Below are 26,895 nucleotides of genomic sequence, written 5' to 3' on the forward strand. Positions count from 1 at the left end.
AGCAGCCCCAGCCCCGTCCCGGGTCCCCGACACCCCCAGGGACATCAGCCCCCCCCATCCCCGTCCCACCCCCGACACCCCCGGGGACATCAGCCCCAGCCCCACCCGGGGGTCCCAGCCCCGTCCCGGGTCCCCGACACCCCCGGGGACATCAGCCCCAACCCATGCCCCCACCAGACCCATCAGCCCCCCCATCCCCGGTCCCCAACCCTGCCGCCCCCAGGGCCACCACCCCAGACCTCAAAAACCTCCAGGGAACAGCAGGGAACCGGGAGAGGGGCGGGAGGAGAGCCCAAACGGGCTGAATCTGCCTGAAGACACCCCAAAAAAGGCAACGTTTTTCACCTGCCTGCTGGGGCTGATGCTCTCATCCCACTGCCCACCCCCCTCCCCCGGGGGCTGGTGCTGCAAATCTGCCTTTAAGTGCAGCTGAGAGCTTTTATGCCTTAATCGTCTTCTAGTGGGGAAATAATAAGGGGGGGGGAAAAAAAAAAAAAAAAGACAAGACAAGAAAAAAGGAAAAAAAAAAAGACAAGAAAAAAGGGGGGGAAAAAAGAAAAAAGGAAAAACATAAGAAAAAAAAACTGTTGGAAGGGAAGAGGAGGAGGGAGACCCCGGGGGGGGGCTGCTGCGATACACGTGGGCTTTGGGGGGCTTTTTAGGGGGCAAGAAATGGGGGGAGGCGGTGTTTTGGCCGGATCCTGCCTGCCTTGAGCCCATCTTCTCTGAAAACGGGCCTGTTCGTACTTTTTCTGTCTTTTTCTCACTTTTTTTCTGGCCTTTTCTCGCTTTCTGGGGGACCCCGATAACAGCAAAGCATCTTCACGCCACATCACCCAGAGACCCCTTAAAATATCACTGAAACGGGGAGATTTCAGGCAACCCAACCCCTTTTTCATTTTAAATTTTTAAATATTTTAAGGATAAATCGGCTGCCATGGCCCCCCCTCCCCGTGGTGGCTATGGTTACCATATCTTCCCTTCCCCGGCTTTTATTGCTCTGCCATTAAAACCAAATACAAATAAAAAGCTTCGCAGCCGTTCCCAGCTCCTTATTTTTAAATATTTGAATGGGAACGCACATTTTTTCCCCTGTAAAGAAATTATTTCCCCCCCGCCGGCTTCACGCCTGACCTTTGTCCGCCAGCGAAAGTGGCCAAATTTTGTCAAAACCCTAAAAATAAAATAAATGATTGCGGGAGGGATCATCCCAGGCGCCGGGGGTTTTGGCACGTCTATCAAATTATGAGATTTCATCATATAGTTCACCGGTGTTAATTAAAAGCCCCGCACCAGGGGCAAGCCCTGGAGCAGCCCAGCAGAAGCAGGCTGAGCCCTGGCAAGAACTCGTTGCAGCTCACAGTGTCATCCAAGCTCCGTGCGAGGGTTTCCCACACCAGTTTAAGGCAGCATCTTCATACTGGTCCTAGTTTGGGTCCTGAGCATTCCTCCCCAGCTCAAAACCAGAGCAGCACCTGGGGAAGGATGTCAGCAATTAATATTTCTGCTTAATTAACCTCCCCCTCCTGCTGCTTCCCCAGCGTTAATGAGGGGATGGCAATTAATCTGGCAGCGATAACATGGGGGCCGGTGGGTCAGCAGCACAAGGGGGTCAGCTGCTGCCCCGAGTGCCGTGGGAGGGGGAATAAACCCATTTTAACCAATTTTTCAGCAAAAAGGCTCACCCTGCTTGATTTTCCGTGGCCCTTTTTTTGCAGCAAACCTGGTTCCGCTCAATATACGGGGAGGGGGGGCGGAAATTAAAGAATCGCCATGGCAACCCGTGGGCTGTTTGGGGGGGATTAGTGGGGAGTGGAAGGGAGGGGGGAAGGTTGGTGGGGGGGGTCAGAGCCGGCAGTGCTGGGGGGGACGGGGTGGGCAGGGGGAGGATCGGGAACCGCTGAGGCCAGGCTGGTCCCATGGGGCCATGCCCAGCCCCACGGGGCCTTCCACATCCCCATGGGACCATGAACATCCCCATGGGACCATATCCAGCCCCTCGTAACTATGCTCAGCCCCATAGGATTGTGCTCAGCCCCATAGGATTTTGCTCAGCCCCACGGGACGATGCTCAGATCCCCATGGGACCATGCCCAGCCCCACACGACTATGCCCAGCCCCATAGGACTATGCTCAGTCCCACAGGACCATGCCCAGCCCCATAGGATGATGCCCAGCCCCACAGGACCATACCCAGCCCCATAGAACCATATCCAGCCCCATGGGACCATCCTCAGACCCCCAGCCCCATACCCAGACCCACACAACCATGCCCAGCCCCATAGGGCCATGCCCAGCCCCACAGAATCCCACACCCCAAAAAGACCATACCCAGCCCCACGTCTGCCCCCCGCCATGACGTGGGGTGCCAAGCGGCCGGCGCGGGTGCAGCCGTGGGGCAGAGGGAGCGGCAGCAGGATGCGGTGCCGGAGGCCGGGACCGGGTCCAGCCGGCCCGGGGCTGAGCTGGCGGGGGTCCAGCGGTTCGGCGTGCGCAGCCCCGCGGCCCCGGCCCCGTTCACACGACCTCTCCCACCCCGAGCATCCTCCCAGCGCGCCGGGATGGGCCAACGGCCACCGGCCGTGCCGGGCTCACTGGGGAGGAGGAGAGCAGCCGGGCTGGGAAAGAGCTTCCCAAAAGTTCAGCCGGTTTCGGGGTGGATGGAGGTGAAGTCCCGAAGTGGGGCAGGGACATGGGGCTGGCTCCGTCACTGCAGAGGCAAGCTGTCCCTGGCCGTGTCCCCCAGCATGGGGGTCACCATGCAGTGGTGTGGGTCGCCTTATACTGGTGTGGATCATCATGCACTGGTGTGGGTCACTGTATACTGGCGTGGGGCACCATATGCTGGTGAGGGTCATCATGCACCATCATCAGTCACGATGCGCTAGTCTGGGTTGCGATGGACCGGTGTGTGTCGTGATACCTCGGTGTGGGTCATGATAACCTGGTGAGGGTCACCATACGCCGGCATGGGTCACCATGTACCACTGTGAGTCACGGTACAGCAGTGTGAATCACGACGCATCGGTGTGGGTCACAGCATGCCATCGTGAGTCATGACACAGCAGTGTGGGTCACGATACCCTGCTGTGGGTCGTGATACACTACCACGAACCACAATACACCAGCATGGGTCACGATGCTCCACTGTGACCCATGGCTACACCCGTGTGGATCATGATACCATGGTGTCGGTCATGATACGGCAGTGTGGGTCATGCTGGTGTGGGTTATAACACCCCAGCGTGGGTCACAACCCACGCCCCCCCCCCGTGGCCCCTGACACACGTCACCCTCACCCTGGGTGGGCAGCACAACCCTATACAAGACCCTTGCGAATCCCCTATATCAGCCACCCACGAATCCCCACCCCACTGGAGTCTCCCGACACTGGGCTCTGTCCCTGTCCCCCATCGGGTTGAATGTCCTCGGGGCCGGCAGCTGCAGAGATTTATTCTTTGGGGTTGTTTGGGGTTAGGTTGTTTTTTTTTTTTAATTATTATTATTTATTCCTTCCCGGGCGCTGCCATAAATAACTGCCCCCTCCCAGACATCGTGTTCCCGCTCCGCCAGCATGCATTCCTCCCGGCCGTGCTGCCGGCTGTCACGGGCCATGGCTCTTGTCCCCAGCGGTCCCCAGGGATGGGGTGGGGGGGACGACAATGACACCCCGTCCCCCTCCCCCGTCCCCCCCTGAAAAAAGTGAATTTTTTTCTTATTACAAAATATCTTTTATTGTTAAAAGGCCGCGGCACCGCCTTTTGGGGGGGGGGGTCTGCTGGGATGCCACCGGGCTTGGGGGCAGGGGTTGCACCGTGGTGGCATGTGGCTCCCCCCCTGCTCCCCCTCCCCGGGTCTCTGGGCGTCCCCATGGGAAATCTGGCAGTGAGAGAAGGCAGCGGGCAGGCAGGCGCCAGTGGCGGGGGGGGGGGGAACCCATCATCTCTTTGGGGGGGGCTTCGAAGCCTCCCCCGCCCCAAACCCAAGGGATGCTCCAGGCAGCGAGCGCAGCCTGGAGGAGGAGGAGGAAGGAAGGGGGTAGCCAGAGCCCCTCACCGGAGCCCCTCACCAGGGCGTTGGGGCTCGGCGGCGGCAGAGGAGGCGTCGGAAAGCCTTGCGGAAGTCCTGGTTGAAGACGGTGTAGATGACGGGGTTGAGGGAGCTGTTGCAGTAACCGATCCAGAAGAAGAACTGGAAGACGCCGTCGGGGACCTTGCAGCGCTGGGGACAGAGCGCGCCCAGGCTGTAGAGGAAGAAGAAGGGGAACCAGCAGAGGACGAAGACGCCGATGACCACGGCCAAGACGAAGGTGAAACGTTTCTCCCGGTTGATCTGAGTCTTCCTCCTCCAAGGGTTCAACGCCGGTGGCCGATGTGCCAACACCACCCGCCCCGTCCCGGTGGCCAAGGTGTCCCGGGGGCGTCCCCCGGGCTGCGGGGACGTCCCTGCCCCAGGCTTGGGGGACGTCGGGGGCTCCTCGGGGCTCAGCAGCGAGGTCCTGTCCGCCGGCGGGCAGGTCCCCGGGGGTTCCGCACCAGCTGGGGGGGTGACGTTTGGCGGCACCGATCCCGGTGGTTTGGTGCTGGCGGGGTGGGAGCGGTGGCGGCGTTTGGCGATCAGGTAGATGCGCAGGTAGACGAGGATCATGATGAGACACGGGGCGAAGAAGGAGCCGACGCTGGAGGAGAGGACGTACCAGGCCTCCTCGTTGAGCTTGCACTGGGGCCGCCCCCCCGCCGCCGCCTTCTTCTCCCCCTTGTAGACCAAGGGCGGGAGGGAGATGATGGCGGCGATGGTCCAGACGATGAAGATGCTGCACTTGATGCGCCGCGGCGTCCGCTTGGCGTTGTACTCGATGGCGCGGCTGACCGACCAGTAACGGTCCAGGCTGATGGCGCAGAGGTGGACGATGGACGAGGTGCAGAAAAGCACGTCCAAAGCCAGGTAGATCTCGCACCACGTCTTCTCGAAGTACCAGTAGCCCAGGAGCTCGTTGGCCAAGGAGAAGGGGATGATGAGGGTGGCCACCAAGATGTCGGCGGCCGCCAACGACACCAAGAAGAGATTCTGGGGCGCCCGCAGCGAGCGGCTGCGCAGCACGGCCATGATGACCAGCACGTTGCCCGTGATGGTGAAGAGCACCAAGAAGGTGATGGCGGCGGCGATGGCGGCGGTGGCCTGCACCGAGTAACCGCCCTCAGGGCCCTCCATGGTCCCGCCGGCTTGCGGGGTCCGGCCGCCGGCGTTCACCGCTGCCCCGGGGTGCGGGAGGACGAGGCCGCGGGGTGCCGGGGGACGCCGGCGTCCCTCGCCATGCTGCCTGCCGGGCTGCCCGCCGGTCCCTGCTGCGCCGGCACACCTCCGCCGTGCTGCCCGTACCCCTGCCTGCCACCCTACCCTGTGGTGCCTGCCCTGCCCGCTGCCCCTTGGGCTGCCTGCAGCCTGCCTGCACCCCTGCCCCGCCTGTCCCTGCCCACACCTGTCCCTCTGCCTTCCCCTGCCCGCACCGCTGCCCTGCCCGCTCCCGAGCCCCCTTGCCCTCTGCCGCCTGCCGTCCCTCACGCTGCCTGCACCCTGCCTGCAGCCCTCTGCTGCCTGCACCCTGCCTGCACCCTGCCTGCACCCCTCTGCTGCCTGCACCCTGCCTGCACCCTGCCTGCACCCTGCCTGCACCCCTCTGCTGCCTGCACCCTGCCTGCACCCTGCCTGCACCCCTCTGCTGCTGGGCGCTGCCTGCACCCTGCCCTGCCTGCACCCTACCTCGCCTCCCCGCCTGCCGCTGCCGGTACCGGTGCCGCTGCCGGTACCGCTCCCGGTGCCGGGCTCTGCGCTGCCGGGCGCCGCCTCCGCGGGGTTTTAAGCGGCCGCGGGGGGGAAGGGGGGGGGGGGCAGAGCCACCGCCCCCGGGGCGGACCCGGGGGGGGGGAACACGCGTCCGCCGGCGGGGCCGGGCTCGGCTCCCGGCTCCGCTCCTGCTCCCCTCTTTCCCGGTACCCGCGTCCCTTCCCTGGCACCTTCAGCCCTGCCCCAGCACCCACATCCCCCCCGGCGTCCCCCCGAGCACCCCCAGCCCTCCCTCAGCACCCACATCCCTCCCTGGCACCCCCCCCCCCATCTCCCCTCCCCAGCACCCCCATCCTCGCTGGGCCCAGGTAGCCGGCGAAAACAGCCAAGCCCAGAGTTCCCCCTTCTAGCCCCAGCCCCGGGGGGGAGCCCAGCCCACGCTCCCCTTCGTCCCCCTCAAAACCAGCCCCAAGGTGGTTTTGGTTTTCTTCAGAGCCTGGCTGCCCCCGTCCCACCCTCCTCCCACACCTCCAAATGATTTACACAATAATTCAGGATTAGGAAAGAAAAAAAACCAGCACCAGGTTCGGTTTTGCCCATTTATTGGTTTTGGGTTTTTTTATTATTTTTGGCCAGGGAAAGCATTTTCCAGCCCCACGGGGAAGGCCACTGCCTTTTCAGAGAGGTAACGGCACCAGGCAGCTGCCAGGGGCCGTTCAGCACCGTGCCGCACTCTTATCCCACCAGCTCCTCGCTTCTCTTGTTCAAACACATCTTTTACCTCCAGATCTGGGCTTTGGGGGCTTTTATTCCCCCCGCCTTCTTTTGAGGGCTGAAGATGCTTTTCAAGCATTTCTAAGCACCTGCTGAGGGCTCACGTCAGGCACGGAGCGGCCCTTACTGCTCCCGGCTCATCCCCTTGCTGCTCCCGGGGTGGGACGGGGCTGTAAATTGGATTTCCTAAAGGGGGAAACTGAGGCATGGAGGGCTGGGAAAGGAGGGAGCGTGTTGGGAAACCACACCCCAGCCTCTGGGAAGCCCCGAGCAAAAGTCTTGCCTCCTCTTCAACAAGGTTTTCCTCAAAGCAAGCAGCTGCCCCTGCAGACGAGGAGGGACTTTTCTTCCTGCTCTTGGCTTCGTCTCACCTTGGGACAGAATCTGACCCTGGTTTCTCTACTCCAGAGCAGCTTTTCCGCTGCTGAACCCCAAATTTGGCTCCTCGGCGCCAGGCTGACCCCGCTTCACCCCTCCCCACTCTCTGGAGCAGCCCCCTGCCAGAAGAAGCCCTCTCCCCTCACCCAGCCACAAAGACCAGAAGCAAATCCAAGTCCAAAAGTCTGTTACACCAAGAAAAGCATTTTTTTCCCTCCTTTTAGTAACTTCTTTAGGTGCTGACACACACAGTAACGTCCCAGGGGACTTCAGGGGGGGGTCACCAAACCTTGGGGGACGAACTGCCCCCAATGCCCCAGCAACAGGGCTGTGCTTGTGCTCTTACAACGCCATCAATGCAAAATTAAGGTGCTGTGGCCCGAAGCCAGGGGGTTTTAAACCCTCCCAGGTGCTGTCAGAGCCGTGATTTGATTCAGGAGCCCTGTCACCATGCTCCAGCTCTGCCTGGAACATCACAAGACTTTCCTGCTGGGGGTAAAGACAGACAGGAGCACGGATTTGAGACAGGCAAACAGACTATCCCAGTCCCCAGGCTAGTGGCTCACGAAATCCACTCACTCTGCCACGTTTTCCTCCTTTGCTTCAGGAGATTTCTGCCTGGAGAGGGTCAAATCCTGCGGCTCACTCCCACAGCACCGAGCAATGCTGACACTGCAGCCGGGACGCTTACGGGGCAAGAGGGGGAAGGACCGGGCCACCCTTTCTGGGGGTTTAGGGCAAAAATCTACCCTCAATGGCATCCCAGGCTCCCAACTGCCCTCAGCTCGGTCCCAGACCCTTCTCTCGCTGCGCTTCTCAGGGCAGCGGCCACCTCCCATCGCTCTGTGTCTACCACCTCGACCCACATGGCCCTTCCTGAGCTCCCCCCTAACCAGAAGCGACGGCGGCCAGGCATCCAGCGAGAGCTGAGCCACGAGCAGGGCTCCCTGCAGCGCATCTCCCTCCGTTTCAGATCAGTCGGGCTTCGCCTTCCAGCTCAACCTGCAGGTCACAAACGCCCATGAAGTGGATCTCCTCGCCGGGCTGGCTGCCGCTGCCGGCAGAGGGAGAGCATGGTTGCTGAAGGCCGTCTGCCGTGGGGCTTCGGTTCACGTAGGCCTCCAGGGATTTCAGGAGCTGCTTTGGTTTCTTTTTGGTGGATAACTCCAGCTCTGGGGAGGTCAGAGGGAAACGCATGAGGACAGAGAGCGAGGTCTTGATGGTGTCAGGGACACAGCGTGCTCCCAGGGTAAGTTTTTGACTCCTGTATTATTTCTGGTGTCCCACTGTATCCCCTCGGGAAAGGGCACAATTATGTTTTGCTTGGGATGAGAGAGCGTGAAAAGCTCCTCGCCAAAATCCCCAGCTGAGCTCAGCATCAGCCTCAGCTCCCCCGAAATCCCCCCGGGAGGGAAAGCCCAGGGCGAGCGGATCAAAGCTGAGCCTGACTGCAACAGCTGGACCCCGTTTTAAGAGGGAGCCATTAGCACCAGCGCATCCGAGCAGCTCTGTTGACATCAGTCTCCTCCGGAGTAAATAACCCCGCCAGTTAATTTAGCGCTCGCTGCGAAAAACACGCTGTCGGCGACTCTGCTTACACCCCACGCCACAAACAGGGCTTACGCAACCACACTGCGTGACATGAGCAAGCTGGGGAGCAAGAAGCATCCCTGTTTGTCACCCACCTCAAGCCACCACAACACAGCAGCCCTCTGAACACGGCGGGCGCTTCCACGGGTGCTCGTCTTTAAGATTTGAGATGCAAAATGGGGGGAAAAAACCCACCCCACGGGGAACTCGGGTACTTAAAGACCATTGAAAAATGTCATTGTAAAGGTTAAAAGATGAATGGTTGGGGCTTTCTGGGCGTTACACCCCTTGGGATTGAGCTCAGCAGGACACGAACGTGCTGAGAACACACCAGGTTTGTCCTCTGGGCCTCGGGTTATTTTCCTCAGCTGGGAAAGGAGAGAAAGCGCGGGAAACAAACCCTTCAGGAGGAAGCCGGAGTCGACAACGGTCTTGTGCTGCCATTTCCAGACGCGGTAGAGCTGCAGAAAGGCCGCCGCATACAGGTCGTTCAGCACGGCGATGACTTGCTGCCTGCGGTTGCATTCCCTGAAACAGGTGGAGAGGGGCTCAGCCGACACGGCTGCCGTCCCAGCAGCCGACGGAGCCGCTGGGGAGGGACCCCGCTCAGCGGGAACCAGCCAAGGATGCTGTTTGAGACCCCAAAACCACCACCCAGCCCGGCTATGGAGCTGTAGGCCACTCCGGACCTCACCTGGAGAGATGTTCCTCCCTCAGGGCCTGGATGATGATGCGGGTGATGTTCACAGACATGATGCAGAAGGGGAAATTCTGCAAGAGAATGAGCATTATCGCAGCTTGGCTGGAAAAAGCCTCCTCTCTTGCGGCACGCGGAGGTGCCTGGACAACTCCTTCAGCCCTTCTATGCCACATCTGCGTGGCCCCAAACCCATGGGATGGTGGCTGCAGGCAACAGATCCGTGTAGCAGGATAATAATACTACGGATACAGGCTTAGATGGATGCTGTGGGTCAAGCCGAGCTTATAGCCAGGCTTAAACCCAACCATATCTGAGACTAAAACGCCAAGTTTGAGACGGGCTCCACTCGCTCCCATTTTCATGCCACGCTGCTCTCTGCCCACTTCTCCGGCTCTTTTAACCTGTACAAGTTCAGCTCCAAGCCAGGATCCCAGGAGCAGATCTCCGATTTCCACCAGGACATTAAAATCTCATTCCCAGAATAAAACCAACACCTGGAGCTTGGCTCCAACTGCTGGTTGGAACTCCTCAGCTCTTTGGGGACCACCTTCTTCCCCTTACCAGCGCAAGTGGGATTAAACAGCAAAAAAAAAATCAAGCCCTTACTCTGAAGAGAAGGTTTTCATGCTTCCCTTTCCCTGAGCATTAGAAATTAACAGGTAGATACCACGGCAGGGAGCAAGTGAAGGAGGTGGAAGGACGTGCCTGGGTTTCATGCTGGGATAGCTTGAAAATCTCTTGAGCCAGAGGCAGTGTCTGAGAGTCCATGACGAAGTACAGCATCTGCATCAAGCCCAGCATCCCCGTCCCTCGCAGGTCAGTCCCGGGATCCGCACCTGGAAGGGCAGGACAGCCCAGAGAAGTGAGGGACAGCACGGAGTCGCTCTCTGGTCACCTCCCCACTTCCGCAGACTGTTTATACGCTGTCACCATGTTTCAAGAGTGGAGAAACCCTGGTGATTCCCTTCAGGAATTGCATCCTGAGGGAAAGCTTTCAGGGAATTTCCCTAACCAGGGCCGGACGGGTGCCATCGCCTCTTTCACATGGGCATTAACAAGCTCTTGCTCTCCCACCCACACACCCATTCCCATACCTTCTCTAGGAATTAGTAGCTTTAAGCTCTACCCACCCCAGGGCACATTTGGCTGGTAAATTAACCCTTAAAACCAGTTGTGTATGCCACAGGACAGAGCAGCAGGAGCTGTTTCCCTCCTGTTGAGGGTTTTAGGCTTCATTAAAACCCGGCCTATTTAACTTGCGAGTCAACCAGCCCGAAAACTCCTGTGAGGCCACATGTGACAGCTTTAATCATGCTGTTTGTCTTACACAGCCGAGGCTGAAAGCAACCTGCGACGCAACCTTAGTGACAGAGCCCTGACCTGCGCTTCGTTAATAAACCAGCCCTCCAGAGACGGCTCATTAGCCGCAGAGATCGCTTGCTAATGAAGAGCATTAATGGCCCAGGCAAAGCGGTTACGCCAACTACTTCTTGATATGCCCACGCCGGCTGAACACGGGCAACTGTGGCAGCGGATATTGGTGTTATCTGGCCAGCCAGTCCAGATGTTGTACTGGTTGTGACAGCTGGCTGGGGCAGCGACAGATCTGCTACGAAACCAGGGCTTGGTATCGGGGCCAGCTCTGTTTAATGTTTTTATCGATGATCTGGACAAGGGGATCAAGCACACCCTTGGTAAGTTTGCAGGGGACACCAAGTTGGGTGGGAGTGTTGATCTGAGGCCGCACCTCAAATATTGTGTTCAGTTTTGGGGCCCTCACTACAAGAAAGACATTGAGGTGCTGGAGCATGTCCAAAGAAGAGCAATGAAGCTGATGAAGGGTCTAGAGCACAAGTCTTATGAGGAGCAGCTGAGGGAACTAGAATAGGATGAGAGGAAATGGCCTCAAGTTGGACCAGAGGAGGTTTAGATTGGATATTAGGAAAAATTTCTTCACCAAAAGGGTTGTCAAACATGGGAACAGGCTGCTCAGGGAAGCGGCAGAGTCACCATCCCTGTAGATATTTAAAAGACATGTAGATGTGGCGCTTAGGGACATGGTTTGGTGGTGGACTTGGCAGTGTTAGGTTAACGGTTGGACTCAGTGATCTTAAAGGTCTTTTCCAACCTCAACAATTCTATGAAACAGCAGCAGGGACCGTGTGAAGGGAGACGAGCGGCAAACCCTTTACGCTGCCTCTAGATCCCACCTCTGGAGGAGGCAACAGGACCAGCGTGATCTCTCTTGGCAAAGGTTTGCTCCAGAGGTCTCTCCCTCTGCCCTACCTTGAAAGCCGAGCTCTTCCCAGTGCGCCCCATAGCGCGGGCAGCCCAACCTGGAGCGGGTTAGCTTCTTGTAAATGGTCTGCAGGATTCTCATGTGCACTCTCTCATTATCATCCAAACCACCTGGTGGAGAGAAAACACCCCTTAGCACCTAAAAACCACCCCTCAGCATCCCTGCCCCACTGCCCTCAAACACTGGCACAGAGACATGGCAGGGAAAGAAACCACCACCAGCTGCAGGATAAAGCCAGAGCCCAGCTGGAAATGAAATCCCACAGCTGAGAACGGCTTATGGTGACAGGGAGAATGTTCCGGCTGTGTTTATCCTGCTGGAGGGAAGAAGGGAAGGAGAGGAAAATGTATTAGAGGTGCAGAAACACAACTAATATGACTGCGTTTGTATGAGCGTGGGGGGAATGAATAATTCCGGCACCGCGTGAAGTTTTGCTGGCCAAAGCAGCACCGCCCAGGGAACCACAGGCGAGGAGCTTCCACGTGCTCAGCACGTGTGATCCACCATGGGACAGCCAGACATGACACACACCACGCCGAGGCACTGGGAAGATTCACATCTCGTTTGCTGTGGTCATGAAACGAGGAGCGGGAAGGGCTGTAGGGCCATGGAGCACCTGCCCGGTGCCGTGTCAAGGTGTACATGTGGAACGGCTACTGTGGCATGACAGAAAGGGGTCAAGAGATCCATTGTTCCCCACTAGAAGTGAGTATGTCTGCAGCAAGGGAGCAAAGGAGATGGAGAATGCATCCTTTGGGACAAGCAGCTGCCACGGGTTAAGCGGGCAGAGACCCCACAAAACCCCTGAGCCCCCCCCCCCAAAGCTCTCACGATAAAGGTGATGTCGGCCGGGCCAGCAGCTCGCGTTGGGGTGGAAGGGACACTCACACTGCGCTATGGCCAGAGCCAGCTCCCGCTCTCCCTGCAGCTGCGGCTGGAGCCGGGGAGGGCCGAAGAGGAAGCGAACCAGAGCAGCCAGGCCTTGCCTGCGTGCTGTTGCCCGGACTTTCTTCTGCGGAGGAGAAAACATGCAAAGAAACGATCAGGGCTGGTCCCTCGGGAAATCGGACAGGAGAGAAACCTGTGGGCAAGCCGGGAGGGATGGGACCACGTGAAGAGCCAAGCCGAGGGAAGGTGGAAGGGAAAAAGGGGAGCGCTGTGCTTCTCCCACCACGCTCCCCTCTCCTACTTACTAAAACTACCCCCGAGAGAGGGCGAGAGCGCGGGGCCCTGCCCGTACCCTGCACTCAGAGAGGTCGGCTGTCTGGAAGTACTGCAGCGCTTCATTGAAGGAGATTGGGGGTGCGGCACTGGCTGACGTCCCCCCCAGCCCTGCAGGGAAGGAGACAACAGGGTTAGCCCCCTGCCCCAGCGTGAGCCCTGCTCCTCTGCTCCAGCTTCCTGGTGCCAAAACGAGCTCCTGCCTCAGGTCAGAGGGGCCATTCCAGCACGGGGAGCTCGCTCCCAGCTTCTGGCACGGCAGCAGAGCGAAGACTTGGGGAGCTGGGGGAAGGCAGCGGGTCTCCTGCTCCCTCCATCTCCCTCCAGCCCTTTCCCCAGCTCTCTCCCCATCCCCAAGTAATCCCCCCCAGCTGCACACCCACCTGCTCCTGCCCTCTGGGACCCAGGTCCCTTCCCCTGCCCAGACCTTCTCTGTCCATCTCTGTAATGATCCCGCTTATCTCTGGCACCAGCCATACCTGACTGTATCTCTTCCACAGCCTCCCATTCTTCCTGGGCTCGACGCAGCTCCTCGCTGATCTCTGCTGGAAGAAAGGCACGCTAGAGGTTAGAGTTGGTTGGGAGGCCCCGGGAGGTTGTTTGCTCCCTTCCCCAGCACCGCTCAGGACATCTCCAGGCAGGATTTCCCCTTCCCTGGGGAAGAAACCCTCATCAGAATCCCCCAAGATGCTGCGAGGTTTCTCTTCGGCAAATATGGGACAAAGCGAGGCAAAGGCTTCGCCAAGCTGGAGCCAGACAGCTTTGCCTGGGAGCCCAGCGCTGGGTTCCTCAGGCTCCCTTCGAGCTCCCCAGGAAACAACGAGATCAATACGAAGGAAGCAGAGGAAAAGCTTACCGGCGCCCGCAGGCTGCCCCACTTCCCGCACGAGAGCCTGCAGGAGACCATTTTGCCTCAGAGCCGAGATCTAAGCAGAGACAGAGACGCAACCGTCACCCACCAGAACAGACCCAAAGAACCAACCGCTCCTCAGAGAACCCCAAAACCCTGAGCTCTTCCCTCAGGGAACCAACCCTGTACTCTACTCACGGGCTCAGGACCGTGCCAGCCAGCTGGAAGGGCGTGAGAGCGGCTCAGACCCCTTCGGGCACGTTTTTTTGTTGCGTTACCAGCTCAGGTAACGGGAAGATCACTTTCGGTACCCCGAAAGCTCATTTTATACCGACATTAATGGAGAAATAAAGCGACAGCGGGGAGAGGGGGAAGCTGTTTGACACCGAGGGGTGCTGCCCAGAGGCCGGGGCACGGCGGGGTGCCGCCCGGGGCGGCGGGGGGGGGGGGGGGGGGGTGGCACAGCGAGTGGCAGGGCTCAAGCCTGACACGCACGGGGAGGGACTTGCCGGGCGGGGGTAAACGGTGCCGCTCCTCAGGCCGCTCCGAGGCTCCGGTGCCTCCGCTCATGCCCTGCGGGGAAGAAGGCGGCCTCCCCCTCCTCGGCGGGAGCCGCAGCGGAGCCTCAGGCGGCGGGACCCGGTGGCCCCGGGGGGGTGACGGCCCCTCAGGGACCGCCCCGGCCCCTCTGGAGGCCTCAGGCCTCTCCTGCGGCCCGGCCCCGGGGCGCCCCTTCCCGCGGCCCGTGCCCGTTCCCGGTCCCCGACCATCACCCTCCCGCCCCACCGGGCCGCTCCACCCTTGGACCCGCCGCCCTTTGACCCCGCGCCCACCGGAAGCGGCGGCGGGGCCTCCCGGCCCGCCCGCCGGGCCCGCTCCGCCGGCGCGCAGTGCGCAGGCGCGGCCGCGCTGCATGCCGGGAGCTGTAGTCCACGCCCCCCTCCGGAAACACATGAGACTACAGCGCCCGGCAGGCGCCGCGCGGGGCGGCCGACGGCGGCGCGGGAGGGTCAAACGGCGGGGAACGCGACCGCGGGGCGGGGCGGGGCGGGGCTGCCGGGACCCGGGGGGCAGGGACCAGTGCCGGCTCCCAGTCCCCAGTGCCGGCTCCCAGTGTCCGTTGCTAGCTCCCAGTGCCCGGTACCAGCTCCCAGTGTCTGGTGCTAGCTCTCAGTGTCCGGTACCAGCTCCCGGTGCCATCTCCTAGCTCCCAGTACCGGTGCCCGGTGCCAGCTCCCAGCGCTCGGTACCATCTCCCAGTGCCCGGTGCCAGCTCCCAGTGCCCGGTACTGGCTCCCAGTGTCCGGTGCCAGCTCCCAGCTCCCAGTGCCATCCCCCAGTGCCCGGTGCCATCTCCCAGTGCCCGGTTCCAGCTCCCGGTGTCCGGTGCCAGCTCCCAGCTCCATCCCCCAGTGCTCGGTGCCATCTCCCGGTGCCCGGTTCCAGCTCCCGGTGCCATCTCCCAGTGTCCGGTGCCAGCTCCCAGCTCCATCCCCCAGTGCTCGGTGCCATCTCCCGGTGCCCGGTTCCAGCTCCCGGTGCCATCTCCCAGCCCGCCCCCCGCCCGTTCCGGTGCCGCCCGCCCGTTCCCGGCGGGGCGGAGCAGGGCTGCCCTCGGGGCCGCGGCGGCAGACGGGCGAAGCGCCATGTGGCTGTACGCGCTGCTCTTCCTCGCCCTCCTCCTCCTCCTCCTCCTCGCCCGGTCCCCGTGGGGGGCGGGAGGCGGCCCCAGCCCCTTCGCCGCCGATACCCGCCGCCCGCCCGCCCCGCTCGTCACCGACAAGGCTGCCCGCAGGACGGTCGTCAAGACAGGTACGGGGCTCCCCCCTCTCCGCGGGACCCCCCCCGTCCCTGAGCTCCGCCGGGGCGGCATCACCCCCCGTGGCGGCATTAACCCCCCAGGGTGGCATCACCCACTGGCACAGCATCAGCCGCTGCGGTGGGTGGCATCTTCCCCCCAGCACGGCATCACCCCCTGGGGCAGCATGACCCCCCCAAAGTGGCATCTGCACCCGGTGCGGCATCACCCAACGAGGTGGCATCACCCCCCAGGGGCCAGCATCCACGCCCCCCCCCCGCCCCCCCCGGTGCAGCATCACCCCCCGGGTTGGCATCACCCCCCCCAGCATCATGGCATGATTCCCTCAGGCAGCATGACCCCCCCAAAGTGACATCACCCCCCAGGGTGGCATCACCCCCCCCAGCACAGCATCTTCCTCCGGCGTGGCATCACCCCCCCTCAGCATGGCATCACCCCCTGGGGCAGCATGACCCCCCCAAAGTGGCATCACCCCCCAGGGGTGGCATCGTCCCCCAGCAAGGTTTCGGGGTCACCCGCCGGGTACCGTGCGCCCACTCAGGGGGGTGCCACATCCCACCGCTGAGGATGCCGGCCCCCCCCCCCCCCCCAGTTTTCTCAGCAGATAAAGTCCCCGAGGGGCTCGATGCCATCGTGGTGGGCAGCGGCATCGGGGGCCTGGCAGCTGCCGCGCTGCTGGCGAAGGCAGGCAAGCGGGTGCTGGTGCTGGAGCAGCACGGGAAGCTGGGGGGCTGCTGCCACACCTTCAGCGAGAAGGGCTTCGAGTTTGACACCGGTACGGCCCCCGCCGGCATTTGGGGTCCCAGATTCACCTCTGGCTCAAAGGTGGTGGTGGGGGGGCTCAGCCACAGGGTGGGGGCACTGCAGAGAGGGGGGGATGACCGTGGTGGGAATTGCACCCAAAACACCCGTGGGGACCCAGAGCGGGCATCCCCAGCACCCGCCCCGTGTTATACAAGCGCTTTTTCTGCCTGAGCGACATGGTATCACACACCTTCCCTTGCCCTAAAATCCTCCTGCTGACGGATGAGGTGCTGCCGGTCACGTCCGGTTGCTGTAATGCCAAAACTCTATAAAATTCCCCGTACCCAGCTCAGCCGCTATAGAATTTCCCGTCCACATCTCCCTTGGCAAACTCCTTCCAGCAAGACAAAGTCCAGCACAGTACATCCCTTGAACTGCACGGGATTAATTATTTACGGCAATACAGAAAGGAAAAATAACAATGTTTAACAAAATTCCTAAAAGCTGCTTAAAAACACGACAGCGAGCGCTTGGTTTTCCCTTTGACCTAATGCGGGAGGCGGGTGTTTCCCAGCTTTTCCCTTTCCCCTCCGTACAGAGCTGCTGGGGTGGGGGTGGAGAAATAAGAGGAGGGTCCTGTGCATGCCAGGGGTATGTGATGGGATGTAAAAAAAAAGGAAAAAAGACCCCAAAATAAACCAAAAATACATCTTCCAGGTATCCACTATGTGGGGCAGATGCAGGAGGGCTCCATCATCCGTTTCATGGTGGACCAGCTGACGGAGGGGCAGCTGGAGTGGGCTCAGCTGCCGGCCGTCTACGACACCGTGGTTTTGGGGGAGCCCAGCAGCGGCAGGACGTATCGCATCTATTCGGGGAAGAAGGAATATTTCCAAGGCCTGAAGGAGCAGTTTCCCGGGGAGGGGGCCGCTATTGATGAGTTTGAGCGGCTGGTGAAGGTAGAGGGTGCTTTGGCTTCACCGCAGGGAGGGGATGGGGGGATTTTTTTGGCTCTGGTCCCTCTCTGCGGGGGTCAAGCAGGGAGGGGAAATTCCCACTCCCCCCCGACACCCAGATATTGGGCAACTGCAGAGAATAGCGGCTTTCATAACCCGCCCCCACCCGGCTCCAAAAGCATTGGAAAACACATCAAAAATCTCCCTTTTCTGCCTCAAAAACCTGGCGTTGCACCCAGAGTTGTAACCCCACTCCCCGTGGATGCTTGTGGTCCCATGGGATGTGCTGGGACCCCCATGAGACCTGACACACACCCCCCTTCCCGAGCACCATGGGATGATGCTCCGGGACCTCCCGGCCGGTGGGGTGATTGCAATCGTTATCAAAACAGTGCTAAATGAACATTAATTATGCTTCAAAACCACCGCAAAGGCTGGGAGCCTGCGCTGCAGGGGAGCTTCTTGGGGGAGGAAGCACTCACCTTGCCCGTGCCTCGCTGGGATGAGGCTCTTAAGAGATGCTGTTGCCTCTCTGCTGGCCAAGCAATAAATTTAAGGGGGAAAAAGATGCTTTTGAGCGTCTTTCCAGCCCACCCTGGGGTTGTCCGCAGCCCCCCCAACGGCAGATGCTCAGCAACATCCTCCCCTCCTGCAGAGCGTCGGCAGAGGGACCATGCTGGTGGGTGTCTTGAAAATGATCCCCCGGGTGCTGGCCATGCTGCTGTGCCGCTCGGGGCTGCTGCCACGGCTCAGCCCCTTCTGCCGGCTGGCATCGCGCAGCCTGAAGGAGGTGGTGGACGGTCTCACCACCAACCGCGAGCTCAGGGCCGTCTTCAGCTACATCTTCCCCACCTACGGTAGGTAGCCAGGAGGCTTCAGGGTGCCATGGAGGTGAAGTTAAACCCTTTAGGAACAAAAAAAATGCAAGAAAACCCTTTTTTCTTTGCTTTTATAAGGGTGATGGCTGTGCGGTTTGCGGGTGAGGGATGCTGCATGCATGGATGCTCTGCCAGCATCCTTGTCCCCAAGCCAGCAGCTGGTTGTCCCTGTGTCCCTGTTGCTCGCTTTCATCTCTTTCTCTCCGCATCCTTCAGCTTCACAGCGTGGCAGCATTGCTCCTCTTACACAAAGGAACATCTACCCACACTTGACCTCGTGCTGGCACGCACCACCCTGGCCTCGCCGTAACACTTTCGCCCTGAGCCTTCCCCTTCCCTTCCTCCCATCCGCCCTGGGGGTTTGCTCGTGGCCCCCAGTTGCAAAAGAGCCACAGGCTTTGCCACCCATGTCTGATGCCCTCCCTGCTCCTCCGGGTACTGATGACCCATCATTTCTCACTCCATCCTTTCTTACAGCATCGCATCCAGCCGAGGGCAAGGCGTTCCTCATCCTAAAAACTTCAGGATAAGCCACAAAACCACGATTCACCACAAACCCATCTTAAGCTGCCCCTTTTTTCAGGCGTGGTCCCCTCGAAGGCCAGCTTCTCCATGCACAGCATCCTGGTGAACCACTTCCTCCACGGTGCGTGGTACCCCAAAGGGGGGGCTGGGGAAATTGCCTTCCACATCATTCCCGTTATCCGCAAAGCTGGAGGAAATGTGTTTGGAAAGGCACCAGTGCAGACGATTCTGCTGGACGCCCAGGGCAAAGCCTGCGGTGAGTGCTGGCACAGGATGGGGCACACGTGGCTTGTCCCCGCCATGGCGTTGCTTTTTAACTGAGCCATTCCTCCCCACCTCACCTTTCCCTTCCAGGTGTGAGTGTCAAGAAAGGCCAAGATTTGGTGAACATCTTTGCTCCTGTTATCATTTCGGATGCTGGGATCTTCAACACCTACGAACGGCTCCTGCCAGCGGAGGCACGGGCTTTGCCTGGTAAAACGGCAGCGTTGGGTTTCATTGGGGTTACGGCAGTAATCCCCCTCTGAGCCACATCAGAAACTGGCTTCTTTATAATTATTTCTTAGAAATCAGCAAAACCCCATGGCTCGTGTCGCAGCATTCAGAACCATCACTGGCCACATGTTTCTTTGCAGGGTTTTTAATCAAGACCAAATTAGTTTGTGATGGGATGCCATAGTTAGTAAAGCCCTGGCTTGCTGCTCAGTTTCCCAAAAAAACACAGCATAGCGCCCCAGAACTTGTGAAAGTTGGTGAAAAGTCCATGTAAAGTTGGGTTTAGTGCTGCCACAAAATCTACTTGCTGCTTTGGAAGAGGCATGGCTGGGTGGAAGGGGGCATGGCTGGGTGGGACGGGGCATGGTTGGGTAGAAGAAGGCACGGCTGGGTGGAAGTGGGCATGGTTGGGTGGAAGCTTTCTGGGCAATGCTGTGGTCCTGGTCTACAACCATTCAATGTTTGCAGAGCAGGAGCACATTTGAATCTGAGAAGGTCATTAAATCCAGCAAAAGCTCAAGCCAAGGGTACCCTAAACCATCCCCTATAGTAAATCGCAGTGCCACTGCCTTCCTTAGAGTTTGCAGGAGTTGCCGTTCCACCCCTTGAGCACACACGGGATGTTTTGAGATAAACCAGTTTTATAAGCTAACATGGGAGCAACGTAGATATGAGGAGGGCTTCTTCTAGGAGAAACCACTTCTCTGTAGCTGAGGATCCCAGAAAATACTATTTTTCCTCTTCTTCCCTCCGTATCACAGAGATCCAGTCTCAGCTTCGCATGGCAACACACGGCGAAGGGGGTTTCACCGTCTTCGTAGGTCTCAATGGCTCAAGGGAAGAGCTGGGGCTGGAGCCCACCAACTACTTCATGTACCCAGGAAATGACCTGGATGAAATGTAGGTTGGGCTTCACCTCAGACGTGCTTCATTAAGCGTAAGGAGATGGGTGGTGACTCAGAAAATGCTCTTGGCAGATCCTTGGTGCACGGGGATTTGGCCATAACAAGTATTCAGGGAAAGGTTTTCACCAAAACCCACCCAAACCCTGCATGTCTCTGCAGAATGAATCGCTACCTGGCTTCTTCCAGAGAAGCAGCTGCCAAGAACATCCCTGTCATATTTGTCACCTGCCCATCGGCCAAGGACCCCACCTGGGAAACAAGGCACCCAGGTAAAGGCTGAAGCCCAACCATGAACACTTGCGAGCAGCTTGAAAACTCTTGCTGGGGTTTGGTTTGTTTGATGACTGCAAATGAGGAGTTTCTCCTAAAATAGCCATGATCAAAGCTGCTGAGCAGGTTGCTCGTGGAAAGTGGTCTTCAAGATAACTGGACAAAGGATATGGGACCACAGAGACCTGGGGACATCCCAAGGGTTTGCATGGGGAGGGTTGGGTTTGTGGCAAGGAAATGGTGGCATGAGGGTGGTCAGAGGGACAACCGCCCCGACCTTGTCCTGCTGCAGGTAAATCCACGCTGGCCATCGTGACCTTCACCAAATATGAGTGGTTTGAGGAGTGGAAGGATGAGCAGGTCCAAAAACGGGGAGACGATTATGAGGAGTTGAAGAAGACCTTTGTGGACACCATCATGCAGGTTGTCTTCAAGCTCTACCCTCGCATCGAGGACAGGGTGAGGAAACCTGGGGTTTGCAGGTCCTCCAGTTCCTCTCCTGGGTCCCGTCTACCCAGGCCCATCCTGCAAACATAGGAGCAGGGTCCGGGTCTGCTGGACATAAGGTCCAGCACCAACCCATCGCTGCTGCCTCCTGACCACACATGGTGCAAGCTGGGGGTACGATGATCCTCCAGGACCATCCTGGGACCAAACTTGGCCAGAACCACCACCCAAGGGTCTGCAAGGAAACCCGTCCCAGCCTGTACCCCACGAAAACAGCTTTCTGGAGCACAGTGTGACACCCCACGCCATCACGCCTACCCCAGGCAGACCACATTGTCCCCTTGTCCCCCCCAGATCGAGTACATCTCTGGAGGGACGCCCCTCACCAACCAGCACTACATCGCCAGCCCCAAGGGCGAGTTCTACGGCATTGACCACAGCATTGCCCGCCTGCAAGCCAAAGCCATTGCTACTGTGAGGGCACAGACGGCTGTCCCCAACCTCTACCTGACAGGTACCATGGCCACCACCCAGACACCACGCTTTCAGATTAGGACATCTCTGGGGAAGCAGGATACGGGGGGGGAGAAAACCTTCAATCCTTCAATGAAATAAGGGGACAAGCTGCTGCCATGCCATGGGGCAATGCAAGAGCTGCTGGAGCATGTCTAAGTGGAGCTGCATGGTCCCAACAGGAGGAGGAAAGGGCTGTGCCTCCTCCAGCTCCTGGACATTGTCTCCTTGCCCAGCGCTGATTTATTTTAGCTGGGCAGCATGAGACCCTCTCCCTGCTGGGGAGAAGGAAGGGGTCAAACGGAGGGGTTTCATGGGTTCGAACCCAAGGGATGGCGTGCGGGAAGCTGGAGGGTGGGGAGGGCAGATGATGGATGGCGATGTCCAGCAGCATTGAGGGTCAGTTGGGAACAGAGAGCACGGGCTGCCCACAGGTCCCCACCACAGCCACTGCCATCACTGTCTTCCACTCTCTTCCAGGGCAGGATTTGTGCCTGGGCGGCTTTGTGGGAGCCCTGCAAGGAGCCTTCATCTGCGCCAGCGCTGTCCTCAAGCGCAACATCTACGTCGACGTGGCACGGCTGAAAAAGCGCACGCAGGCTACCGATGCTAAGAAGAGGGACTAACGCCTGCTGTCCCACCAGCCAGGACCTCCCTTTCCCCCCAGCCCACCGGATCACCCCCTTATTTTCTGCTGTAAATCGCCTGTAGCACATCCTTCTCTAACACGAAGCCAAAGGATTACAGCCCAGGAACATGCCATTCCCATTTCCAGCCAGCTTGCCTTGGACCTTACCCACCTAGAGCTCACCTCCTTCCACCACAACATCCACCACTAGCGAGTAAAAGCCAGCGCTGATCCCTGGCTGCCCTTTTGAGGGCAAAACTCTCCTCCCAGCATAGGGAAGAGGTGCTCCAAGAGCTGCCGTGTGCAGCAGTGGCCAGGAGAGAAGTCAAGGCAACCCCAAAAACCAGGCTGCACCAGAAGGCAAAACACAACAGCTTCTACTAACAACACCCATGGTCACTTGATCCCCCGCAGTGTCCGAGAGCTGCCTGGACCATCGGAAGAGCATCAGCCTTCACCTGCAACCCCCAGACCTGCTGGGTCAAGGGGAGCAAGCCCCATGGGGATGCTTTCCCCCTTTCAGACAGCAGCTTTGGCATCGAGTTGGGCTCCTGAAGCTTCACTGGGCTCGTTAAGCTCCACGTGGGGCTCGGCAGCCCTGGGGGTTGCGGAGGCAGAGGAAGCAGCGCCTCCCCAAGACGGGGCCGTGCACGGGCTTGTCCGGGCAGCATCAGGCAGGTTTGGCAAACCCCTGCAAGCTGCTGGACAGGCACCGTCTGCATTTCAGCAAGGGGAAAAAAATCACACCAACCCAAGCCCCATTGCTGTGTTTTAATGAAGGTGCCCAGGTGAGGCTCACAGACATGGTCCTTTAGGAAGGTGCCAGCTCCTGGCTCAATGGGTTGGTGGAGTAAGTGGGTCCTTCTGGCAGGCCAAGGCCAGGCGTGAAGGGATTTAAGCCAGATTTAAAGCTCTTTAAAAGCAACGGTACTTGCTAGCTGTGCAGTGCTTTCAAAGTCATACCTTGTTGCAGCAGAGTAGCAGGACTGTGATGCAGCCCCTCAGCCCTGCAATGCTGCTGATATTTTGGTGCTGCTTTACCCCCCATCGCTCAGAGACGCGCGATGGTGCAAACACCCACTCCTTTAGCATTAAAAAAAGCGTAGCCTTTCTGTCTGCTGGGAAAAGCTTGGGAAGACGATCAAAGCCCTCTCCAAATGGGAAGGGAAGCACGAGACCAGAAATAAATAAAATAAGCATCTTGTGATTCGCACCTTGTGATGTGGGATCAGCAGGCCTGGGGTTAGGGTGATGCGAGAGGGCTGCTTTTCAACACTCCAGGTCAGCAAGTTTGGGAAGGGGAGAAAGGATGCAGCTGAGATTCATCCTTGTGAGCAGGTCACTGGGGTCTCATCCTGCACCAGCACAGACTGCTTTTGGGGAGGAATAATTGCAGAAGTGCCATAAATGGGTACTCCAAGCGGGTAAAACCAGCTGGCAAGTGCCTACCGCCTCGCTGGGAGTGGGCAGGGTTAGGCAATAAGCAACACTGTCCGAAAAGCCCTGCGAGGAGCTCATGGGGGAAGCTGGAAGAGGCCGTTTTCCCTGGGGCTAGCGATGGGAAGCAGGAGTTGCCTGGCTTTTGGGGCAAACCAGGACTCAGAGACAGAGCGAGAAAGGCAGGGAGGGATCGCCTGGTTGTTCCTAGTGCTTCCCGCAATGCAGGTGTTCCCATCCCCCATCGCTCTCCAACCTCCCCCACCATTCCTTTGGAGAAAAAAAAAAAAACAACAACAAAATCCTATTTTTTTTTTCCTCCTAACGTATGCCCCACATGCTCCAGGCTGGACAGTGCCAGCCCAGCCCTCTTGCAGCTGGCGATGCCCGCCGAACCCAGGGGTGAACCATGGCCCTTCTCCTACCCCCGTGACTCATGCCCAGGTGCCACCTCGCAGGTGACAGGGCATTGCTCCTGCCTTGCCCTTGAAAATCAGCCGCACCAGCATTGAGTCAGCCAGTGGAGCAGGATACGTTCTCCTGGACTTCCCGAAGGAGGACTCGGGGCTCACCGCTAGACAAGCCTGAGCTCCCTGCTGGCGCGGTGGGGGTTTGGAGACCACGTACCCATCCGAGGGGACATCTCAGCATGTCCCAGCCAAGGCAAAGCCGGGCTCTTGTCATCGTCAACACCAATTTCTGCAGCAGCGACGGTGATGTGGTGTTTGGGACCCGGAGAGGAGCCAAGAGGGAAGCGGAAAAGCTTTCCAACATACTCTCACGGCTCAACTACAAGGTGAAACTGATGCATAACAAGACAGCCAAGGAGATAGAAGACCTTTACCAGCAAGGTATGCGTCCCCCTGCCAGCCCCTAAACCCCCTCCTCATCTTACCCCAAGCCCAGCTGTCTCTCATATCCCACCTCTCGGTCTAAGTAACCTCCACGACACCCTGAGTCGATGCTCGAAGGCATCGCTTTGGCCGTGTCGTTGCAGAATGCTGCTGCGAGCATGGGGAGTACTTTGTGAGTGTCATCTCCAGCCATGGAAAGGAAGGGGTCATATTCGGTTGCGACTCAGAGCCGGTTAAACTGACCCGGATTTTCCAGATTTTATCCTCAGAGAAGTGCCTGGCGCTCACCAAAATACCCAAAATCTTCTTTATCCAGGTAACACAGCTACTGGATGATAATCTGATCCCTTTTTTGCTAAGTTTGTGCAAAATTAGACTGGCACAAGCATGAGGCTTGAGGTTGCTGCTGGTATGTCTGTTTTAATTGTGGATTTTGCTACACCCATGTGAGAGCTCAATCCTTTCGTCGCTCCCCAGCTTCCCACCACAACCCTCTAGACCTCTTTTTTCATGCTTTCACTGATTTTGAGGTTTCTTTGCTCACTGCAGACACTCCTCTTGCAGCCTGTCATCACCCATACATGTGGCCCTTCTTTGATAAACAGCCTTGGCCTTTCCCCAGTGTCTCCACCCAGGAGCATTTCTCCCAGTGATTTGCACCCTCAGGACTACCTGTGCTGAAACCAAATTGTTCACCATGATATACGACATTGCTGGGATCAAATATTCCTCCCAGACACCACCAGGATATAGATGAATCCGTAAAAACTGCCTTTAGATCCCATCACTGTGACATTTGGGCACAGCAAACTCCTGGGGTATGGCTGGGAGAAGCCCAGCTGTGAACTGGTGATGTAGTAGGGAAAAAAAATAAAGCCCACATCTGGTTCCCAAGCAGCAAAGCAGAGAGGAGTGTGAACATGCCCTTGCAGGAAAGGAGCCCTAGAAGTACGCTCTAACACTGATCTGACAGGGAGGATTAGATCACTGAACAAACAATTCAGCAACTGGATGGATACCAGCAGATAGTGTGAGCTCTGCAAACATTATGCAAATACACAGAAATCTTTTCACCTGAAAGCAAGTATAAATCACTCACAGCATTCGTTTTCTTCTGGTAAGGGGCTTGGCTGCTGTTCAGGAAGCAGTGACAGCCTGGGACATCCTCCAGGCAAGCCAACAAACCTGGAGACTGGTCCGGGTACCTCGATCAGCAGGCAAAACCTGTGCTCGTGCTGACGAACGCCGTCCTCGTAGAGCAAACACCGTAGGGCTGAGGGTGCCCAGAGCCTAGGCTGGAAGAGAAGGACTGCTTCCTCTCAGCATTACCATGGCTCTCAGGTCCCCATGGCTCCCGGTGGCCTCCGTCCACCTCTCTGGGCTGTTCAGTGCCAGGGTGTTGCAGCCCATTTGCTTGCAGACATCTCTGCGGGCCACATCCTGAGCAAGGATTTACTGCTGGCATTTGGTGGGGAGTTTGCACGGGGAGAGGTGAGGGCATGCTCCCCTCCCCCTAATGCTGGGAGATGTCCACTGGTGCCATTTGGTCTGGTCCCAACCAACATGTCACCGCAGAGGTGGCTCCAGGTAGGTGTGAAACATGCCCTCAGAGCTCTAGTCCCTCTCCAGTGCCTTCCCAACACCAGCCAGTACTCCATCCCTGCAAGAAAGACCAAACCATCACGCAGAATAAAGGACTGTGCACGAACTGGGCTGCCTGCAGGCTGAGCCCCAAGGGGAATCTCTGCCAGCACCTTCCCAGTGGACTCTTGTGTTTCCAGGTGTATTTCTGGGTTCGCACATGCAGCACCGCATTTTCCATGGAGGAGAGGGGTAAATGCAAAGAGAAGGGGAACCAGGTTCACGAGAAATGCATGGGGAAGAGAGGAGGGAGCCCCATCTCTAGGCTCATTGCAAGAGAGGCCTGGAAAAGCTGAGCTGCAATGGATGAGAAGGGAAGAGGATGGTGGATGGATGAGATGGGAAGGGTATGGAGATGGGAGAGGAACCATGTGGGGCTGTAGGACTTGGGGAATGGGAGCTAGGAGGGGCTCTGCACCATGGGATGGGTTGTAGGCTTGGCTTGGGGAGGGGGCTACAGGTCCACAGGGAGCCCCCAAAGACCCCAGGAGCTTTAGGCTTGCCCTGGACACAGGCAACAGGGAGAGAGCAAAGCAGGGGGAAGCTCACGACAGCTGTTCTGCCCGTAGGCTTGCCGGGGGGCAGAATTCGACCAGGGGGTGGTTGTGGAATGTGACAGCGGAGAGCCTGAGCCAGACTGCGAGCCAGACTGCTTCTCAGACTACCTCTCCATCCCTCCCCAAACTGTTGTGATGTTCGCCTGCAGCCCAGGTAAGGGAAAGCCCCTGACATACCGACACCAGCCGAAAAAGTTTCCTTTTGGAAATGTTGCCATCACAGGGCCACAGCACAGCCAACATTGCTCTCCTTCCTTTACACTCTGTAGGCTACGTGGCCTTCCTCAACGCCTTTGGATCCATGTTCCTCCAGGCCCTGCTCAAGGTCCTGGAGGGAGAGGAACGTCACCTGGCCCTCAACCGCCTCATGACCCGAATTAACTGGGAGGTGGCCTTTTGCTGCCAGGCCAGGGGCACCTACGAGGGATGCAAGGAGATGCCCTGCTTCGTCACCAACCTGCTGCAGGAGGTCTTCCCCTTCTCGGCACCCATCGCAGAGGAGGCAGACGGTGTTTGAGAGTTGCCAGCTCTTCAGAAAAGCCCAAGGGGTGAAGAGCAGCAGCTTGGCTGCAAGAAGTCCCCTGCCATGCATGGAGAAAAAAAGACAAAGAAAGAAAACCAAGAAAACCC

At 58.6% G+C, this 26,895-nt stretch overlaps 4 protein-coding genes and 1 long non-coding RNA gene across 9 annotated transcripts; 2 read left to right on the forward strand and 3 right to left on the reverse strand.

The window, feature by feature from the left end:
• Nucleotides 1–3,753: 3,753 nt before the first annotated feature.
• Nucleotides 3,754–5,465, reverse strand: ADRA2B (adrenoceptor alpha 2B). Its single transcript, XM_052805555.1, has one exon. It carries the CDS (start codon nt 5,209–5,211, stop codon nt 4,066–4,068), a length of 1,146 nt encoding a protein of 381 aa, XP_052661515.1. The 5' UTR covers nt 5,212–5,465; the 3' UTR covers nt 3,754–4,065.
• Nucleotides 5,466–6,369: 904 nt separating this feature from the next.
• Nucleotides 6,370–14,513, reverse strand: ELMOD3 (ELMO domain containing 3). 5 transcript variants are annotated; one of them, XM_052805550.1, is made up of 11 exons: nt 14,430–14,513; nt 14,092–14,197; nt 13,603–13,672; nt 13,226–13,291; nt 12,766–12,857; nt 12,357–12,537; nt 11,513–11,635; nt 9,932–10,062; nt 9,221–9,297; nt 8,927–9,054; nt 6,370–8,108 (listed from the first exon to the last, which is right to left on the reverse strand). In XM_052805550.1, the coding sequence occupies exons 2-11, from the start codon at nt 14,164–14,166 to the stop codon at nt 7,906–7,908; spliced, it is 1,146 nt and encodes a 381-aa protein (XP_052661510.1). In that variant the 5' UTR covers nt 14,167–14,197; nt 14,430–14,513; the 3' UTR covers nt 6,370–7,905. The 5 variants fall into 5 exon arrangements, with proteins under 5 accessions (XP_052661510.1, XP_052661511.1, XP_052661513.1 ...); XM_052805551.1 differs by having other exon boundaries at nt 14,092–14,169; nt 14,430–14,493; XM_052805553.1 differs by lacking the exons at nt 12,766–12,857; nt 14,430–14,513 and having other exon boundaries at nt 13,226–13,288; nt 14,092–14,402.
• A 646-nt stretch (nt 14,514–15,159) lies between these two features.
• On the forward strand, nt 15,160–22,990 carry RETSAT (retinol saturase). Its single transcript, XM_052805538.1, has 11 exons — nt 15,160–15,408; nt 16,008–16,190; nt 16,877–17,118; nt 17,771–17,972; nt 18,577–18,774; nt 18,873–18,992; nt 19,775–19,913; nt 20,078–20,187; nt 20,481–20,647; nt 20,990–21,149; nt 21,629–22,990. The coding sequence occupies exons 1-11, from the start codon at nt 15,243–15,245 to the stop codon at nt 21,772–21,774; spliced, it is 1,833 nt and encodes a 610-aa protein (XP_052661498.1). The 5' UTR covers nt 15,160–15,242; the 3' UTR covers nt 21,775–22,990.
• Nucleotides 18,886–26,839, reverse strand: LOC128149958 (uncharacterized). Its single transcript, XR_008237897.1, has 3 exons — nt 26,723–26,839; nt 25,167–25,727; nt 18,886–18,989 (listed from the first exon to the last, which is right to left on the reverse strand). It is a non-coding gene; the product is annotated as an uncharacterized LOC128149958 (long non-coding RNA).
• LOC128149954 (caspase-7-like) lies at nt 23,722–26,782 on the forward strand. The gene is made up of 4 exons (XM_052805580.1): nt 23,722–24,064; nt 24,211–24,383; nt 26,278–26,419; nt 26,535–26,782. The coding sequence occupies exons 1-4, from the start codon at nt 23,863–23,865 to the stop codon at nt 26,780–26,782; spliced, it is 765 nt and encodes a 254-aa protein (XP_052661540.1). The 5' UTR covers nt 23,722–23,862.
• Nucleotides 26,840–26,895: the final 56 nt, after the last annotated feature.

Source organism: Harpia harpyja, chromosome 13 (genome assembly GCF_026419915.1).
Source record: "Harpia harpyja isolate bHarHar1 chromosome 13, bHarHar1 primary haplotype, whole genome shotgun sequence".
Lineage (NCBI taxonomy): Eukaryota > Metazoa > Chordata > Aves > Accipitriformes > Accipitridae > Harpia > Harpia harpyja.

What these genes read in the sequence shown, in the direction of transcription:
- ADRA2B (XM_052805555.1), bottom strand. Translation starts at nt 5,211, where the DNA reads ATGGAGGGCCCTGAGGGCGGTTACTCGGTGCAGGCCACCGCCGCCATC.
- ELMOD3 (XM_052805550.1), bottom strand. Translation starts at nt 14,166, where the DNA reads ATGAGCGGAGGCACCGGAGCCTCGGAGCGGCCTGAGGAGCGGCACCGT. An exon ending in TGTGGAAGAGATACAGTCAG is followed by an intron (nt 12,858 to 13,225) that starts GTATGGCTGGTG and finishes CCTTCCCTGCAG; the next exon opens with GGCTGGGGGGGACGTCAGCC. An exon ending in CTCCGGCTTCCTCCTGAAGG is followed by an intron (nt 8,109 to 8,926) that starts GTTTGTTTCCCG and finishes TGACCTCCCCAG; the next exon opens with AGCTGGAGTTATCCACCAAA.
- RETSAT (XM_052805538.1), top strand. Translation starts at nt 15,243, where the DNA reads ATGTGGCTGTACGCGCTGCTCTTCCTCGCCCTCCTCCTCCTCCTCCTC. An exon ending in CAGGACGGTCGTCAAGACAG is followed by an intron (nt 15,409 to 16,007) that starts GTACGGGGCTCC and finishes CCCCCCCCCCAG; the next exon opens with TTTTCTCAGCAGATAAAGTC. An exon ending in GGAGGCACGGGCTTTGCCTG is followed by an intron (nt 18,993 to 19,774) that starts GTAAAACGGCAG and finishes TCCGTATCACAG; the next exon opens with AGATCCAGTCTCAGCTTCGC.
- LOC128149954 (XM_052805580.1), top strand. Translation starts at nt 23,863, where the DNA reads ATGTCCCAGCCAAGGCAAAGCCGGGCTCTTGTCATCGTCAACACCAAT. An exon ending in AGAAGACCTTTACCAGCAAG is followed by an intron (nt 24,065 to 24,210) that starts GTATGCGTCCCC and finishes GTGTCGTTGCAG; the next exon opens with AATGCTGCTGCGAGCATGGG. An exon ending in GATGTTCGCCTGCAGCCCAG is followed by an intron (nt 26,420 to 26,534) that starts GTAAGGGAAAGC and finishes TACACTCTGTAG; the next exon opens with GCTACGTGGCCTTCCTCAAC.